Below are 18,094 nucleotides of genomic sequence, written 5' to 3' on the forward strand. Positions count from 1 at the left end.
CTAAAACAGCATGTCTTCCCTGAGTGTATTTAGAGGCAGCGTTCAGAAAAAACAACATATTGTTGTGGAATGCATTTAAGAGGATGTGCTTCATAAATACAGGGCCCAATAGGGCTTAATCATCTTTACTTGCAGGGAGTAAGGAGTCTTTTTTCGTCACTTACTTACAGCTGTCACTCATGACGTGTTGTGGGCTGTGATGGTTTGCTCTCATCAGAAAGTAAATGGTTATTCACTACAACACCGTCCAAATAAACTATAAAGGGTGATGCTTACAGAAACACCACTAGGTTACATCACCCAGGGACTGTTCATCAATATTGTGTGTTCCACTCAAATTATGTTTTTTATTTTTTAGAATAGTTTCAGGGGAAAGCTTCCTAGCTTCCTAGACAGGGGATTTGTGGAATGGAATGCTTAGTGTGTTAAGTGCATTTGAGACATTATAAACTATCCCAATGCCTTGTGACGGCTCAAAGTAATGATTTTAAAAGCCAACTGCAGAGGTTAAAGGTGCCTGTTCTGAGTTGGACTGAATCACCCTTGGATACTATCGGATCTCAATACCAACATTTAAGAGTTGTCCCCAGGTCAAAGTGACTTGAGACTCTTTGGCCAGATGCTGTTTTGGTTCATCGGTGATGCAGTCTAATTTTTTTCAATGGCACTTGGTGAATTATATATATAAAAAAAATTCTTGTCAAAAACACAAAAATGTCAATGACAACATAATTCAAATTGTATGGCAAAAGATTCCCCAATACCCTAATTAGTACAATACAAAGACTACTTGCTGCACTGTCAACACTACTTTGGCACAACTGTCATTGACATAAAACTCCCATTTGAATTCCATCTCCCTCTGGAATGTTTACCTTAGCAAAGTCAGTTTGATTTATTTTATCTGATCCTCACAGTTAAAAGCGCTTCAGCTTGTCAGGCTCATTGGACGCCATCTGAGAGAAGTCACGGAAGATGTCTTGATACGTCTCATCTCCTAGAGGGCACAAAGAAATCTCATTACATGACGTTTACAAAAAAAAGAGAAATCCCACTAAATGGCATGGTCATGCAGTGGATCAAAAACCTTCTTTGACATACATGTGGAAACTATGACATCTCTAATACACACTCACACACATAGCCAAGTACATACAGTATGGAAGACACAGGTGCATGAGCAAAGAAAGAAGACAGGCATACCTGAACATGTTGCACAGGTTAGCAGCGATTGTCAGCACCAAGCAGGTCAAGAACTTGTTAAGCAGAGAGGAAAAGTGCCAGAACCCACAAGACCAGCTGATTAAAGCACACAACTTCTTTGAAAGGGTTTGGAGTAAAGTAGCACAGCATGGATAAGTTATAGGAAGAGAGCAAAGAAAATCTTACAGTTTAATACTAACAATACAAAGTAAATCAGTGCGCAATACTGAATATTAGGAATGAGTGCAAAAGACAACATGGACAACGTGTTTGCTAATGACCATACTGTATTTAAAGTGCAGATTTACAAAGAAATCAGAGAACAGAAAAAGGCACAAGCTCTGGAGTGGGAGGACAGGAGGCGGCAGCGACTGCAGGTGGATCAGCTGCACAGCAAAGGGATCATGCCACCAAGAAGAGAAACGAGGCGAAACACCAGGACAGAAGCGCGCTCCTCCCAAAATATCACACAACCATCAACACAGCACTTTCTTACACGACCTTAATGACTTTCGCATCAGATATCCAACAGATGTGATCAGCACATACTAAAACTCTGTCTGATACAGAACAATTAAAGTATTCCACTGGGTCACATCTTCACTTGTGGCTTTCCCTGTACTTAGGGCTTATCTTTGGCAGACCAGTTTATCTCTCTGCCCACTGAAAGTCTATGTTTAACAGAATACCCCCCAAATAAACACATTTCACTTTCAAACACACTGCAGACTGCCATATTACGGGATCATTGCATGACTGTCTCATGCATTAATTCCATTGTCCAATGACGGCTCTTTCACTTTGCGGAGCACCGCAACATGAAAACAAAAGAAATGTGGTGGTCACTGAACAAGATTAAACACAGACAGGATAAGTGTTCCCAAATGCAGGGTGTTACAGATCTTTGTGAACAGGTACCCAGCAAACATTGTAACATAGGAATCAAAATCTATCATTCCTGACTGCTAACCAGTCACCCCTGCTGCGACGATTGAGAGTGGCTTAACACCAGACACGTGATTTGAATTAAAAACATCACTATTATGGGACATTGTATATAGCATCAACATAAAATAATGTGCACTGCAGGACTGCAAATGCCTTTACACAAGACCAATATAAACATATATTTTTCTTTTTGCTTGGACTGTGTGCTGTGGTGATTTACATAGAATAGTTGGAACAGTCTCTCTGGCAGGTAAGTGTGTAGTATGTCTTCTGCAGGGCAGTGTACTGACCTGAAGAATACAGTAACTGGTAAACAGTGACATTTAAAGGGCTGTCTAAGACCTGAAGTTAAAGGCCTCTCAACCCACTGCGTGTGCTGGTTTGGTGTTCACGTCAACCTCAGTTAGGTTGGTTAGTTAGATTGACTGGACTGAAGTGAACAGTATGAATATTCTAACTATGAATTGCTATACATCTTGTACATACAGTATGTCTACGTTTTTAGAGTATTGTATGGTGAAGTGGCTGTATGGTAAATGTACAGTATATTGATTCACTCCAGCCATGTGCTATTGAAGCTTAATGGTCCGTCATAATCTTTTTGAGGCTACAGTCAGTAAATGCTATACTGGAAAGATATGAAGCACATGCACAGGTTGAGAAACACTTATTAGACTGAATGTCTGTAATGGTTTCCACTGAATCAGTGGGCATGAAACAGGGTAAGTCTACCTAAATGGGAGATGCAGACAACCCTGGCTTGAACTAGGCCCCCTATTTTAGGGCCCGTGCACACAGATTCAATGGTTTCTGGTTTTAGCCCACTTGACAACAGATGTTCCATTATGTCTGGAGATGACGAGTGCATTTATTATATTTCCCCCTTACTCGTGATGTATGCCTCCGAATCATTTCATGCTGTCCCTCTTCATTTACCAATAAGAAATAGTTTGTCACACGTGTGCATGAGGTAGCAAATACCTTCACTTCTCTCATTACATTGTCCAAAGATTATTGTGATCCTAGAATGGGATCAAGTTATTTTAGTAGGCGGCCAAGACCAAAGACCACCATTCCATGCACAGGGGCCGAACTTCCAAACTAAAGGGACTTCACAGCATTTCAATGCATTAAGTGAATTCAAAGACTCTACACACAACACAGACTAGCATTAGGAGCAGGATAGATTAAATACAATATAAAATGGACTTCATTACCAAGCACATAAATGAAAAGAATATAGATGATGTGCAAAATGTGTTCGGGCAACTAGGCGATAACATGACAGCCTCTCTCTGTTATAGGAAGACGTCAAGTCAGAAACCCTGCTTTGAGACCCATTTTATCATGGAATCATGAAGTCCTTACAACCCAATTGAGCGGGAGGTCACAATATACGTATAGGTGTATCACTATCCGATTCCATGATTTTGAATGATTAAAAATGCGTACATTTTTTCCAAAACAGTCAACCTGCAGAACAGGTTGGAAACAAGCACCGGTACAGTGAGGGGTTCAAAATTCAATACTGAGACCCTAATATTGGAAACATACAAACTTCATATGTATGCATATTCATAATCATATTTGGTTTTTCCATATCTTATATAACACTTCTTGGATCATTCTGCTAGCCAACATGGGCACACATAACATGCCAAAATGCTGAGAATGTTTGCATGTACAGTACATTTACATAACCATTTAATTATTTCCCCTCACTGATTTCAGATTTATAGTGCTCTAGTCTGGCTGAGGTATTGGGTATGGTTGAATTGATATGCTCTTCTTGTTGCCAATTGATATGCAAATTATAAAATGAACTGTTTTTAACACCATTTAAGCTGGTTTGAGACTCGCCCAGCTGAAGAGTAATAAACTATTGGTTTAAGACTCGTCCAGCTGAAGAGTAATAAACTCCTGTATGCATTTCTTGTACTGCTGCTCAGTTTGAGTGCTGTGGGGGGAATATTGACCTGGCTGGCCAAACGCTCCCTCCGTCTCCCGCATCTCCTCATTCATCTTAGCCAAACGCAGCCTGGACATAAAAAGAGGAAGACATGGAACATGATGGTGAGGAGCAGGAAAGGACAAGGAAGAAAAAAGCTTTTAAAGATGCGAGTACAAAATGAAAACAGGCTGACATGTTTTAGTCAGGATGTTAAGAGCACGATGACAGAAATGCGGTCGACTTACAGAGTGACTATGTCCGCATTGGCTGCCTCCACAGCGATGGACAGTGGAGTTCTGCCATCAGTGTCGACAGCATTCTGTCTGGCTCCCCTCTTCAGAAACAGGCACACTTGACTGAATGAATATGAAACAATTACGTTAGGCACAATGTAATCTATTTACAGATAAGTGGTTTTCACTGGCAAAGGACACACCCAGCAAAACTATATATGTACTGCCTTACAACCATCCCCATGATACATCATTGCATTAGTACATATTGACAGTCAGCAGGATGATACAGATATCAGTATAGAGTGAATTAACTCAGAAACACCTATGATGACACATACCCTGTGTGGCCCAGAATAGTGGCATGGTGCAGTGGCCCTCGGCCACGGATATCCTGTTGGTCCACATTGCCAGCATTCTGAAGGAGGAACTCACAGGTGACCAGTGAGCCCTGTGGCATGAAGCATCACAAAGACATTCATGCATATATAGATACAGACAGCACACAAAGACATTCAGACATATATAGATACAGACAGCACACAAAGACACAGGTTAATGATGACAAAACAACACGATTGTATCCAGCCGTTCTAAGATGACTCATTCCGTGATTCAAAATGTACAACCGAATTTTATATTTTCTTAAATGAATAAACAAATCAGTCCTGGTATGCATTCATGTAGACTGTTGCAGTTATTGAAGCTATCTAGTGGCATGAATAGTGTCAGACACCCACCCCTTGTACAGCCTGTATGAGAGGTGTTCTATTGCTGTCTTCTGCGTTGACCCAGTTGATGTCGGCTCCCTGTGCCATGGCCTCCGCCATTTCGGGGAGACTACAGGCACAGGAAGCCCAGTAGAGCAGCAGGTCTGACGAGAAGTCTGTCAGCTCCGAGAACACTGGGGGAGACTCGCCCCGCTGCAACGCCACTGGGGACTCAGACTCAGGCTCTGTGACACAAACAAGCAGGAGAGATAGGACTCCTGATCAAATATATCTAAGGTCTAGCTGCTTAGTTTGTTTCAAAAATTAAATATACTGTATTAATATACTATATTCAAACCATGTTACAGAAATTATAACATTATTCACACTATGTGATAACATTTACGAGAAGCAATCACAAAATGAGCATAAGTCTTCAAAATAATGTTTATGTTGTATTTCATGGGTATTAAATTATGGGCAGCATCTTAGCAACACCACCAGGATTATGAGTTGCTATTCTGACTGGCACACTAAAAACCTGAATAGAACAGCGTCTCCCTCTTAATGATAACTCACCTGGCTCACTGAGGCTGTTACTAGAGGGAGTTGAGGCCAGCATTTCCCGACTGCCATCCGCACTGTTTTGTATGCCACTATCTGCACTCCTCACTAGGAAAGGAGAACATGAAGACCTCAGACTGTTTCTCAATGTACAATTAATTACACAGAATAACAAGGTAGGATGCAGCACATAGAGAGACAGCGATGGGATCCCAAACAGACTGTAGAGGTCAGAGGACATCTAAGAAAGAAGTGAAGTCAGTCAAGATGTATCAGTCAGCAACTCTTTCACACTGCCAGCCTCTCTGAAGCACTGATCACAGCGCAGTAAATGGTGCCAATATGACAGGAATGTGTGTATGAAGAAGGTGCATGGGACATACAAGTAACGGTTTCACTTGCAGCTACTTACAACTCCGCAGCTTTGAGGAAGTGTCAAAGTAGGAGAAGAGTGAGTCAAGCTCATCAGGACAGAAGAGTGAATCACGGCGAGCTTCATGGCCAGTAGCTGCTACTACTCAGTGGTCAGATTTTGAAGATTGAGGGAGCCAATGGGAGCGTTAGTAAGGAAGGGAAGCACAGAGCAGGTCAGGAGAGAAACAAGGAAAAGGTAACAGCCAGAGAGAGCAGGAGATGAAGAGAAATGTGTGGCTACAAAGAGAAACAAGCAACTTTCAAGCTGAGGTGCAATTAGTCTACGGGCAAAAGCCAGAGGACAGAAGACAGCCTCGTAAATGTCAGCGATGCTAACCATCCAGAAATGTATGGTCTTTATGACTTGCATGTACTGGGGCAACCATCTCTGACCAACCTGAGGTGCTGGAGGCCGTGCGGAGCTTTGGGGTGGGTGGAGGCGGGCGTGGAGGTAAGAACTGGGCACAGCTTCTCGGCTGCTTATCCTGCTTGCTCAGGCTAGTGACCTTTGCCCTCTGCTCCATGGCAGACGGCTTCAGGACAAACTTCCTCTCTATGTACTTAGCTCTGATATAGGCCTCAATCTCCTGTCTGTAAAATTAAACATCGAAGTTAAAGTTAAGTTAAATATCAAACAGTTGAAAACAACACAGAACACTTGATGTTTTGATTCCCCACATATGGATTGTGAGAATATTGACTGAAAATAGTAGTTAACGCACTGCTGAATAATGATGTAAATCGATCAAGCAGCAAAGCATGATGTTAACAGCACTGAATCCGAAGTGACAGCACATTCTCATAATGAAGAGTACCTAGGGTCTGCAGGTTGAGGTTTCCTGCTTCCCATCTCCTCCATGCGGGCCTCGTAGATCTGATTTATGACTCCATTTCCAAGCTCACACATTAACTGAAAACACATTCACATACGTTTGAAGGCACAAAGTACAGCTATTAACAAGGAACTATCTAAGACTACTATCAATTAATAATGAATAAGATAAACCAAGTGAAAACAACTGTAGGTAATTACCAGAGATTACAGCAGCTCAAATAACCTGCTGTTAACAACTGCAAATACTTCTATGACTGTAGGGGCCACATGTATCAAGGGTGCATACACACTAAAATCGTGCTGAGCACTTTTCTATGCATTCAACGATATGTATTAAAAGATCATTGTTGGGGGAAAAAAAACTTCTGCACATGGTTTAGAGGTGGAATGTGCAAAGAAATGGCAATTTGCAGATTTGGCGACACTACAAGGAACTTACAGTGATGCAAGTAAACCGGTCTTGTGTCAATCATTGATGAGTTTTATTGCACATGCATTGGTCCCTGTGAAGTACTGGTTTAACTGTAAACTGTGAACAATATCGGACATTAGGGCAAAACTGTAATTGTTAAATTAACATTGTAATTGGGCCTTGTAGTGAAAAAACAAAAACAAATGTCACAGATCACCATGAGTAATCAAACATTTCTAAATGAGTACTACTGTATATAACAGGCTCCTTCACAACATTCACAATCAGTATGGTTGTGCTAGCGCTTTTAGAGGATATCCACAATAACCTAATGTGGTTATGTTGTTCAGGGACCAGGCAGATGATTCTAATGATTCTATATGGCTAATAAGTCGCTTAAGATTGCCAAGGTCCATTCCCCACAGCCTTTGTGAGGAACTGGTGCCTGTTCTCCTTTGAAAAATACAGAGAACCCATGCATTACCGGTTCATCTCCAAGCTCCAAAAACCTTGGGTGTTCTCACCCCTGGGACATTCCAAAGAGAGCTAGCGAACAGGTCGTTTCAAAAATTTGCAGCGATTCCTGGTTTATCTAACGTAATCGGCGCAAGCGACTGCACTCACATTGCAATATGGGTACCAAGAGAGGATAAAGTTGTTTTTGTAAATTGAATAAACTTTATACTCTTTCATAGATAATCCACTAAACATGCTGCACACTGACTGCTTACCTTCAACAGTTCAGGCTCCCAAGAGTCTAGTGTAAGGGACCTGACTTTGGAGTTGTGCACACCCAAACTCCTGAGAAGAACAGAACAAAACATCTCAGTCTGGGCTTGTCTTAGACCTTAGAGCAGTACATTAGCCAAGGACTACATTACTAATCTATAGTCGAATCCCATTCAGAGGCAAGTCTCAGTCCACCCTGAGAACAGCAACTTGGAAGTTGGGAGAACAGCAACTTGGAAGTTGGGAGAACAGCAGAGGAAAAGAAGAAATAGACACTAATGCATACACAGAGAGGAGTCGTACATTACCTGTGTATGCCGGAGCACTCGATGCAGAGCGTGATGCCCAGATTGATGCTGGCCCAGCGGGGCTCAGGCTGCCCACAGTCGGCACAGGTGTCGTTGCCTGGTATGGCCAGCACCCTCTGGAGGGCGCTCTCTCCCTTCATGGACCTGGTGTCGCCCCCTGAGTCCAGACTGCCCAGTGATGCAGAGGACTTGCGATCAAGCTTTGTCTAGAAAAGGAAAGAGTAAATGATGAATGATGATTATCTAAAACCTACATTTTCAAAAGGTAAGTGTCCTTGAACCTGTGGCACAAAGAAAAGAAGATCCCACTCATGTGACAGTTATATTTACTGTAATACTAAATCCAAGACAAACAACAAACAAACGCTTAAACATCCTCACACGGCAGAACCAGCCACTCGACACTCATTTAGACAAAACAATAGTCTTCTCTGTTTCTATCCATGGTCATGGCCAGACTGAGAGCTGGCATTTTAAACTGTGTAAGCGTGATGGACACTCAATCCAATTTTTCTTTTATCTAGTTAAACTATTAAAATATACTATTCTTCAAATATGGTGTTGATACAAAGTATTCTTAAAAATTCTTCAAAAGCATGCACGCCATGCAATCACAAATGTATTCAAAAGATAAATGTGCCATGGCCTCTTGAAATCGATTTTTTTGAGAGACAACCTGCCACTTCTTCCGTCTCTTGCAAAGGTAGTGGTCCACACAGCAACAACAGCCTGTTCACGTCTGAACACTCACCACAGGCTCCTCTCCGTTCTCCCTGAAGGCTGTGGCGATGCTGTCCTGCACAGCTTTGATCCAGGCCTGCCGCAGCTTTTCAGAGTCCGCCTGCATCATGCAGCTCCTAGGGGTGGAGGGGATCACAACACAACTCATATCTTTCCTGAGGATTTCTCTTTCCTTTGTGTGCCTCTCTCTCCCTTTGTGTCTGGGGAGCCCAACTGGTACAGCGTGGTACCGGGCAGGCCAGAGTTCAATGGGTCTGACTCCAAGGGAAAACACTGATAAATACTGATAGAGTGTATGCTTGTTAACCACTGTAATTCATTATGGTTTAAATGGATTGAAATGTAATATACACAAATGCAATCTGAAAGATATAATCCAAACACTAAAAGATCTGATCATGTCATAACATAATTTATTACAATAATTCATAGTTATTATTATTTAGTGGCAGTGTTGATTTTGACACAATCCAGCCAATTAAATTGAATGCAAACAAAAACTGAACTAGAAAGTAAAAAGTTGATTCAACAATAATTTCTAATCAGTTTCACTTCTGTCTGTTCACTTGAGTACTCACTTTGTGGGGGATACCACTTCAAAGCAGAAGCGCCGCTCACTATCTTCACACTGTTTTACAGTGCACAGCCGCAGGTCCTCCACAACCACAGTGGGGTTATCCTACAAAACAAACATGCATGCACACACTAATAAAGGCCAATGCCTACATAGGCTAGTAGCTGATATCTAGTCGCTAAACATCCAACTAATATCATGAAGGCCTGGGTGCCATTCACTTTCTCTCACTCACTAACAAAACACACACACACACACACACACACATACATACATACCACAATAGAGAGGGGTGGGTATCTTTACCTTAAATTTCTTTTGATACACCAGCTGACTATTTTGAATGGAGAACCAACGCCTTTAACAAACAATAAACAATCACTTTAGCAAGAGACACAACAGCAGTCTGAAAAGAGCAAAAACTGAGAAGCACAAACCACCATTTGACATGAATGGCATTTTTGATGTTGTGTACCTGTTATTATCAGCTTTTTTTCTGTCATGCATCAAAACAGAAGAATGGACCACGAGGAGATGGATAGGTTAAATGAAATCGGGGGAAGCACACACAAGTAAACACAACAAAAACAGAAAAACTGAAGAGTGAATTAGGGACATAAAAACAACATGACAGATACATGAACACAATTATGGAGAGTGAAGTGACTGATATGGAACATCTTGTGAGATTTCTGGTGTTAAAAGGGAATATAGAATGCAGACATTTTTCACTTTTGTTATGCCTTGGACCCTAGCAGGATCATGTGCTTTTGAGTGGGTTTATTCAACACAGCTATTTTGTTTACCTATTCCATGTTTTAAAGGCATTGCTAGCCCTCTTGAACAGGTAACCTTCCATGGCAATCCCATTGTCTGTGTCCACATTGTACTCTAGCTTAGTGTCCTCGTTGAAAAGGTCCTGTATTGTTAAAAAAAAAAGTTCACAATCAGTTCACACAACCCTGAATATCGTATATCCACAGCGCTTTTTCAGAACAAACTGGTTATGAGACACAGTACAACCAGATTTTTTTAACTGACAGGCAGCCATAAGGCTGATACAGGCTTTCAACTTTTGTTTATGTGTTTATGTATTTAGTGGAATGCTTCTAGAGAACTACCAATTGTTTTGATGTGTGAAAAGATCATGGTTATCAATGAATAGGGAACGTCTAAGATATCAGCTGAGAGTTATGGTCAGACAAAAGAAGACTTACTTGCAGTGCTGCCTGAGGAAGCAAAGCAAGAGGGAACAGAATAAATTAGCAACGGTAACCAGAGCAAGAAAGAACAGGTTGAGTGTGAGGGAACTGCTTAAGGGTGAGACCAAGTAAGAAGAAGAAAAAATTTGGAGAGGAATCTGCTGTGCAAGCTGAGGATTATCAGTGGGTTTCAAAGTTAAAGGAAACTATAGACTACCTTCTGCTGGATAGATGAGTGTTTCTGTTCCATGTCTCTTTTCTCTTTTGCAGCATCAACCACAAGCTGATCCAGCTGAAAGAGAGAGAAAGAGGGAGAGAGAGAGAGAGAGAGAGAGAGAGAGAGAGAGAGGCAAAAAGGGGAGAGTGAGGGAAAGGGAGAGATTAGCCTAACTCCAAGTTCAGTTACCTTCCCAGTATCAGGTAAACAGCTGACCTTAGTTTACGCCTGATTTTATAGTATTGAGAAACTAAACTAGTCTCTAGTATTGCAAGGCCATGAGAGTTTGGGAGGGACCATTCTTACCTGTATACCAAGCTGTTTCATAAGCGGTTGAAGTTCACTAAATAGGTCATAGCCTTGGTGGAAAAAGCTCAGATGAGCTTGCATGAAGGACAGCATCTGTGGCACAAAATGAAGGTTGAAAAAAAGGTTCAAAAATGTTTTTAAAAGCCAAAAGGTAAATCTTTCTAGTAATACAGAGAGGATGGTTATCATCCTAGTACTCAAATGGGTATCCAAAAGGAGGACGGTTTATCAGTTCAATTGCTGAAATTGCTTTCAGTTAATAGATTTACACTACACCGGAATTAAGAGGATTAATAGAGATTGCCAAAAGCCCACTCACTCACCGATTTTAGGATCTCAGATCTTCTTTTAGACTGGAGGACATTGATCTAGAAGAATTAATATACATAGTTTATAATTATAAGCAATACAAATATTTTTTATATAAGGACATCCAGGAAGTGGTCCTTGAGGACCAGCTGTTGAAAATGGTCCCAAAAAATCATGACCTAATTGACACGAAAGTAATGCTATTGTGAAACAGGGCATTACTGTGTGAACGCTTGTAATACAACATGAAGACCAGAACAAGTTAGTTTGTTTTTGCAGGCTCTCTGTGTTTGGTTATTCTTATCTTATAAATGGAAGACAACAAAATGGCTCTGTGGACTCTCACCTGTAGCACATAGTCTAGGGCAATATGGCGGAAGCACTTTCGCGTGGTGGTGAGGATGTTGGTGGCCTCCTCCACCTCGTGTGTCTTGTTCCGAGGAACCTGACCGTTCTTCACCAGAGCCACCTCCTTCTCCTCGCTGACCTTGTCAAACTGCTTCTTGGTCTCTTTGATCTTCCGAAGGTCCCTGAAGACGAAGATTGTTTTGTCACACCAAAATTAATAGATTATTTAAAAAATGGATATAAAGATGGCCTGTTTGTATTCGAATGGTAACATTTTAAGGTTAAAGCACAAGCTCTAGTGTTTTATAGGAAATTACTGTGTCCCACCAGTCAGGTGTGAGGAAGGTTCTCATAAGATTTATTTTGCATCATGGTCTGAGTGCACTGCTTTTTGAATAGTATGTAAGTGACATATTAGGTGAAAAAAAAACACTTACTCCTTCACAAATGTCTGGAGCTGAGACTTTATTGATCTCTGAGCTTGATCGAATAAAATCTGTGAATCGGAAGGTAATGAGAATACATCAGAGTTACGACATTAAACGACCCCTTTAATGATGCTATAAAATGCAGTGATGAATTCCAAGAAACTAGTGCTGCTTCACATTTTTTAATTACGAATATGCCATATGAATAAGTCAATTATTATTATTACATAAAAAAATCTGTGAAACATGTTCTTACTGTATGGTAGTTATTCATCTCTTGGAGACTTTCAGCAAATTTGGTTAAACTTGACTGAAAAAGAAAAAGTAACAAAACTCTGAATAGTGTTTCTAAAACATGCTTGAATTAGATTGATCATTCATGTAATGACCTAGGCAGTTATACGATTAAGGTTGCGTGCACAGAAGTGAAACTGTCAAATGTGCCTCACACACATTCACTTACCTCAATCACCACGTCTCTAGTGGACTGCAGAGCGAGGTCTCTGATACCATTAACAAACTGCTTGTTGGCCATGATGTATGCCCTCCCAGCATCAATCATCCCAATACAAAGCTTGACTAGCTAAAATAATAAAGAGAGAACCATAGCTCAGAATTTAACACAGTTCCACAACAACAAAAAAGTTTGTGTGTTTATTGTTCATTGAGTGTACAGTACAGTATATACGTATATGATGCCATGAGTGCGACTACCATTACAAAGACTATGTGACTAATGTACTTATCAATGGACAGCAATGTATCTGTAAAGTAACAACATTATTATTGCAAGTTCATTCTGACCTTGTCTAGTTTGGACTCTAACTCTCCCACATCTGCCTCCACCTCCTCGATGGTCGCTCTGCCAACATGAAATGCATTGGAACATAGAGGGAGAAAAGGTGCCAATTAGAGTTTGTGTTTAGAAGTCTAACCAATTATGACATGAAAAGGTAAATGACTAAGCCGGTTACCATTTTTATTATGAATAAATAACCCAGTGAATACTCATATACACTAGTTTCAACACTTAATTGCTTTTGATCATCACACTGCGAGCCATCCAAGTTTTGATCATTTTCTGTTGTTCACTTGAAATTAGCCATAGTGAATCTGCTGAGAAATACAATACTCCTTTTCTCCACTGGCTGGTGCTTGATAAATCAATATAACATGGATATTCACTCTCTTCTCTTTTCCTTTGATCCCTGATTGACATAATGTTACAAAGGATTAATCCTTCTGAGAAATCAATAGTGGCAGAACTGCTAACCAAACCATTCTGTTAACCTACAAGGTTACACAAAATCCCAAGGGTGTGCAGAACGATTGGTCTTTTTGGTGTTAAACCCCCACACCATATCTTTCACCTATGACAAAAGTGGGATTTTTAATGGTTTAATCTGTACCCAAGCATCATACAAAATATGTTACTGCTATGTTACACTAATCGAAGATCAGAGCAAAGCCTTTCAGATTTAATGAAGAGGGAAAAATTAGTAAAGGGAAAAAATATGACAGACGCTGAGTCACAACATCCTGCCTTCCTGTGACTGTGCCCTCTAGCTCACAGACCCACACATGCAGATACTCAGATGCATGCAAAACGAGAGGGCAGGCACAGAAGAGATACTGTTCACGCACGTCATCACTCACACACACACACACACACACACACACACACACACACGCACACACGCACACACAGGCATGCATGCAAATATAATGTGAGGAAGATAAAGAATCAACACATTAACCATCAATTAACACTACATATTTTAAAAAGCATGATTAATGCTTCCATCATCGATTACAATAAACACAAATAAACCTTAAACCTCCAGCAGCTTGTCACCCTGAGAAAAACCCTCTACCCTGAGAAAATTCCATATGGCTTATTTTCTGTTTCAACAGTGAGATTATCCAGTACATAATTGACCAGATACAACATATATAAGTGAAACTCATGGTAACATGTCCTTTTGATCTAATCAAGACAGCGACACCGTCACAAATCATCTGCATATCTAAAATAGTTACAGTAAATATGTAACCCTTTAGATCAATGCCAATAGACTGACTAGCGCCAGAACTGTGCTGTATACTAGGAGAAAGTGTACGAGGAGAAATATTGTGTATATTTACAGATTATGTAAAATGCTCAATTGGGTGAAAAGATTTTCAGAGAAGAATAAACATTACATGTAAAACTGAGCACAATTTTGAATTTCTTGCAAAAGAACTTGATTTTCAGAGTGTTCATCTCATACTGTAGTGTTTTTCAGGGCAAATCACCCTAGATGTTAAAAATACAACACAATGACACATGACGTTGTTTTCCATTTCACTCTAATGCTTTAATTTGTGTTAGGCTGACAGGACACAGTGAGGAGCTTAAGAAAGTTTTTTTTTTCCTGAAGAAACTATGAAATGTAGGCCACACTGTCCCTTGGTAGCCCTCTTTGATGGGGGAGCTTCCTCTGTTGCCCTGAAGACAGGACAACAGAGTGTAGGGTTTTTATGGGAGCTAAACACACCAATGATAATATTTCAGCTGTTCAGCTGAGTGTCTGAGGCTACATTACGTGTGTCATTCACTCATTTACTTATCCGTTCAGCCAACTCTCTTATCCAAAACCACCTCCAGCACAGGCATATATTTTATCCATATGATGGTTGTTGAGAATCAAACCCATAACCTCAGAGCTATTAGCTCCTTGCTATATACATTCAGCTACAGAAACAGTTTTACATTAAATCACTAGTACTAGGCGGACAATTATATAACAATACTGAAAACAGTCTAAAGTGCAACTGGAGAAGTACTGTCTGTCAGTACTGGAACTCTGAGAATCATTTACTATGTGTCCGATGCAAACCTTCAGGAAAGCAACAGCATGACCTTGACACAGTTTACGCTACAATCATGGCAAAACTGAAATCTTTTTGCTGTCATGATTAATGGGTCTTGACATAAGACATTTATTGTTGAAAAAAAAGGAAAGACTAATCAAGAACTATCAGGTACAGTAGTGAATCCAGCCAGAGACTTATTTTAGTGTAAGTGGGCTCAAAAAGCATCAAGGCTGGTTTTAAATATTTTGTTCGAAGTGGCACTGAAGCACTAAACTTTACCTGAATAATATCAGATACGTCATCATCTGAATGAGCATGTTGCCTAATCATCTGATTTCATCACATGCACTTATAAGGTAATGGACATAACTCAAAAAGTATAGTGCCAAATGTGCTTTTAATTGTGTTAGGCAGACTGCTCAAAATAACAGATGGAGATCCATGCTTAGATTTTCAGTGCAGTTCTTGTTTTGGAGAAGGGTGAATAGTAATGTATTGTGAGTTGCATCCTTGACGTCCTAAATGGTACAGAAATTATTAGATAACTGAAAAGCTACTCGGGCAGAGATGGAGAAAGCACTCACAAACAATAGCAATCATATTATATTAATCACAACTAAATCCACCAAGATCAAAGACAATCGTGTGCAACAAATGTCAATCACCTGTCACTTCCATCTACACTAGTCTGAAACAACTCACTCCACAGGTTACCTTGTACACATCACCTCTACGATCACATGACATTATTTTTGTTTTTACCTGGTGTTAGATTAAATATCTTGTGTCTTTAATATCTTGATTAATGGGATGTGACACATTAACACTAAGTCTATCGGCACTAAAGTAATCTGATGGGAAGGTGACAATCTAATAACGATAACAGTGACATCACAAAATATTAAGGCAGAGTTCGGCTTTGCCCTCAGACAAAGCATCCTTACGAACTAGTTTAATTTTACCCATTAATCTAATTTTATCTAATAATAAAGTTTTTTATATAACCATGTCCGTGATATCAATACAATTATGTTAGCACACATACTAAGTTCTTAGTATTGGGCTTTCTCTCATTTTACTCCTTGGAACAGTCTTCCACAGTAGGAAGTTGGTATGAGTATTTTAACTGATCACATATAATTAACTATATTTGTCTGATAACTGGTTGGACATGACAGATATTCACCACTGACCTTGGATCTAAAGATTGGACAGCAACTAAAGGAACTGCACCTAAGCCTGCCGAGTGTGAAAGAAGCCACATGCCAAGATGATCTCATTACCGTGAGAGCACCAACCAACAAAGAGCTCAGAATAAGTGCTGGACAGGCCTTTGACAGCTCTTCACAAAGGCAGTAAAATAAAATGCATCTAATCTTTCTCTCACTCCCCAGTAGTCTTTCAGGTAACATGATTACTGTTCCAAGAGCCAAATACAAAATATATTGAAGGTAACAAATTCGTCACTTTTACTGACATGTAACACATGTCTTGGTGCTTTCCAAAGATAGGCAGGAACTTATACTGGGTTCAAAAGTTGTCACATTGAAGGCTCATTGAATTTAGGCTTGAATTGTGTCGTGGTCAGGCCTCGGTGAGGTAAAACGCTTAAGGTATTCACTAGCATCTGTTCACGTCACTCATTTTCGTTTTGTCTTATGTTTAGAAGCTTTTTAAACATCTGTCAGTACTTGTGCAGGCTACAAAGTAGCCTAATACCGCACGCAGCCCATTTCTCGAGGGAAAAAAATGAAGTTTGTAGTCAATGGGACTTCAACGTGAGAAAATTGCACAAAACGGCACCATAGCTGGCTGTCTATAGGATTATATAGCACCACTATATCGCATCTGCGAAAACGCCTGCAGTAGAAATGTGCTCGTCAATCAAAAGCAATGCCTGAGAATGTCAGAACATGCGGCATCTGTGTACCCATTCTCTTAGATGCAGTCGTGGTACCCACTCCCGGCTTAGAATAGCTTTTTGGACAGAGTACGTCTGAGCGACGATTCCCCAGTTTATCTATGGACGTTGATCCAATGAGGAAGTTCGAGGTGAATCCAGTGCATGGTAGCGATACTGTCAGTCTACATCATTCATCAGGAATATTATATTTTGTACACAAGCAGTCGCATCACCAATTTTTCCAACCACATTATTGTGCATGACTGTGAAAATTTGCCTCGTTTCGAAAAGGATGACACAACCGAAATGAATGAGCGATGATGGGGGGGTATCTTTTGGGCTACCGTGCCACATCTTGCTTTTCGATGCAGCATTTGTAAAATTTGACAATAACGGTAGGCCTACCGGAATCGTGGAGAGTCTTTCAGACAATCTTCAAAATCCACAGTCACCTTCATTGCTTCAGTTGTTGTCAGATAAAATGCGCTTGTGAAACCTGCGTTTTCTTCACCAAAACCAGATTTCGAGATACAAGAAACCCTGCCTCGACTGAACGCTAGCAATTATCTAGCATTTACCAATTATATTTCATAATACGTAAGACAATAAAGGTAAAATATTTCCAAAACACATGGAGGTACTTATTGCTATTATGGTCATTGCATCGATTACTACGACCCTACGTCAATCCGTTCAACAAAAATTCAGTCCCACCCCATTCTGCTAGCTATTGTCAGGCACATGAATGCCAGAATATGTGGCCAATACGAGTCAGTCTTGCGACAGCAGCCAGGAAAAGAGGCCTTGGTTGGACCATATATGATACGGACTTCAGCCTATCCAATTAGTTGTTATAATATGGGTTAGCAAAAATATATGTATATATTTAATATGGGTTTG

General features: G+C 40.4%; 1 protein-coding gene across 1 annotated transcript; it reads right to left on the reverse strand.

Annotated features, from left to right (window-relative positions):
- Nucleotides 1–917: 917 nt before the first annotated feature.
- Nucleotides 918–17,652, reverse strand: LOC308364093 (arf-GAP with coiled-coil, ANK repeat and PH domain-containing protein 2-like; the record flags this gene model as incomplete). The annotated part of the gene is made up of 24 exons (XM_080837081.1): nucleotides 918–997; nucleotides 4,128–4,189; nucleotides 4,348–4,458; nucleotides 4,677–4,786; nucleotides 5,076–5,290; nucleotides 5,625–5,717; nucleotides 6,022–6,123; nucleotides 6,421–6,614; nucleotides 6,839–6,933; nucleotides 8,002–8,071; nucleotides 8,308–8,513; nucleotides 9,062–9,164; nucleotides 9,627–9,727; nucleotides 9,929–9,980; nucleotides 10,429–10,541; nucleotides 11,042–11,116; nucleotides 11,348–11,443; nucleotides 11,674–11,718; nucleotides 12,006–12,189; nucleotides 12,445–12,503; nucleotides 12,692–12,745; nucleotides 12,899–13,018; nucleotides 13,240–13,297; nucleotides 17,600–17,652. The coding sequence occupies 24 exons, from the start codon at nucleotides 17,650–17,652 to the stop codon at nucleotides 918–920; spliced, it is 2,451 nt and encodes an 816-aa protein (XP_080693207.1).
- Between the last annotated feature and the right edge of the window lie 442 nt (nucleotides 17,653–18,094).

The sequence above is a fragment of the Sprattus sprattus genome, assembly GCF_963457725.1.
Source record: "Sprattus sprattus genome assembly, chromosome: 4".
NCBI lineage: Eukaryota > Metazoa > Chordata > Actinopteri > Clupeiformes > Clupeidae > Sprattus > Sprattus sprattus.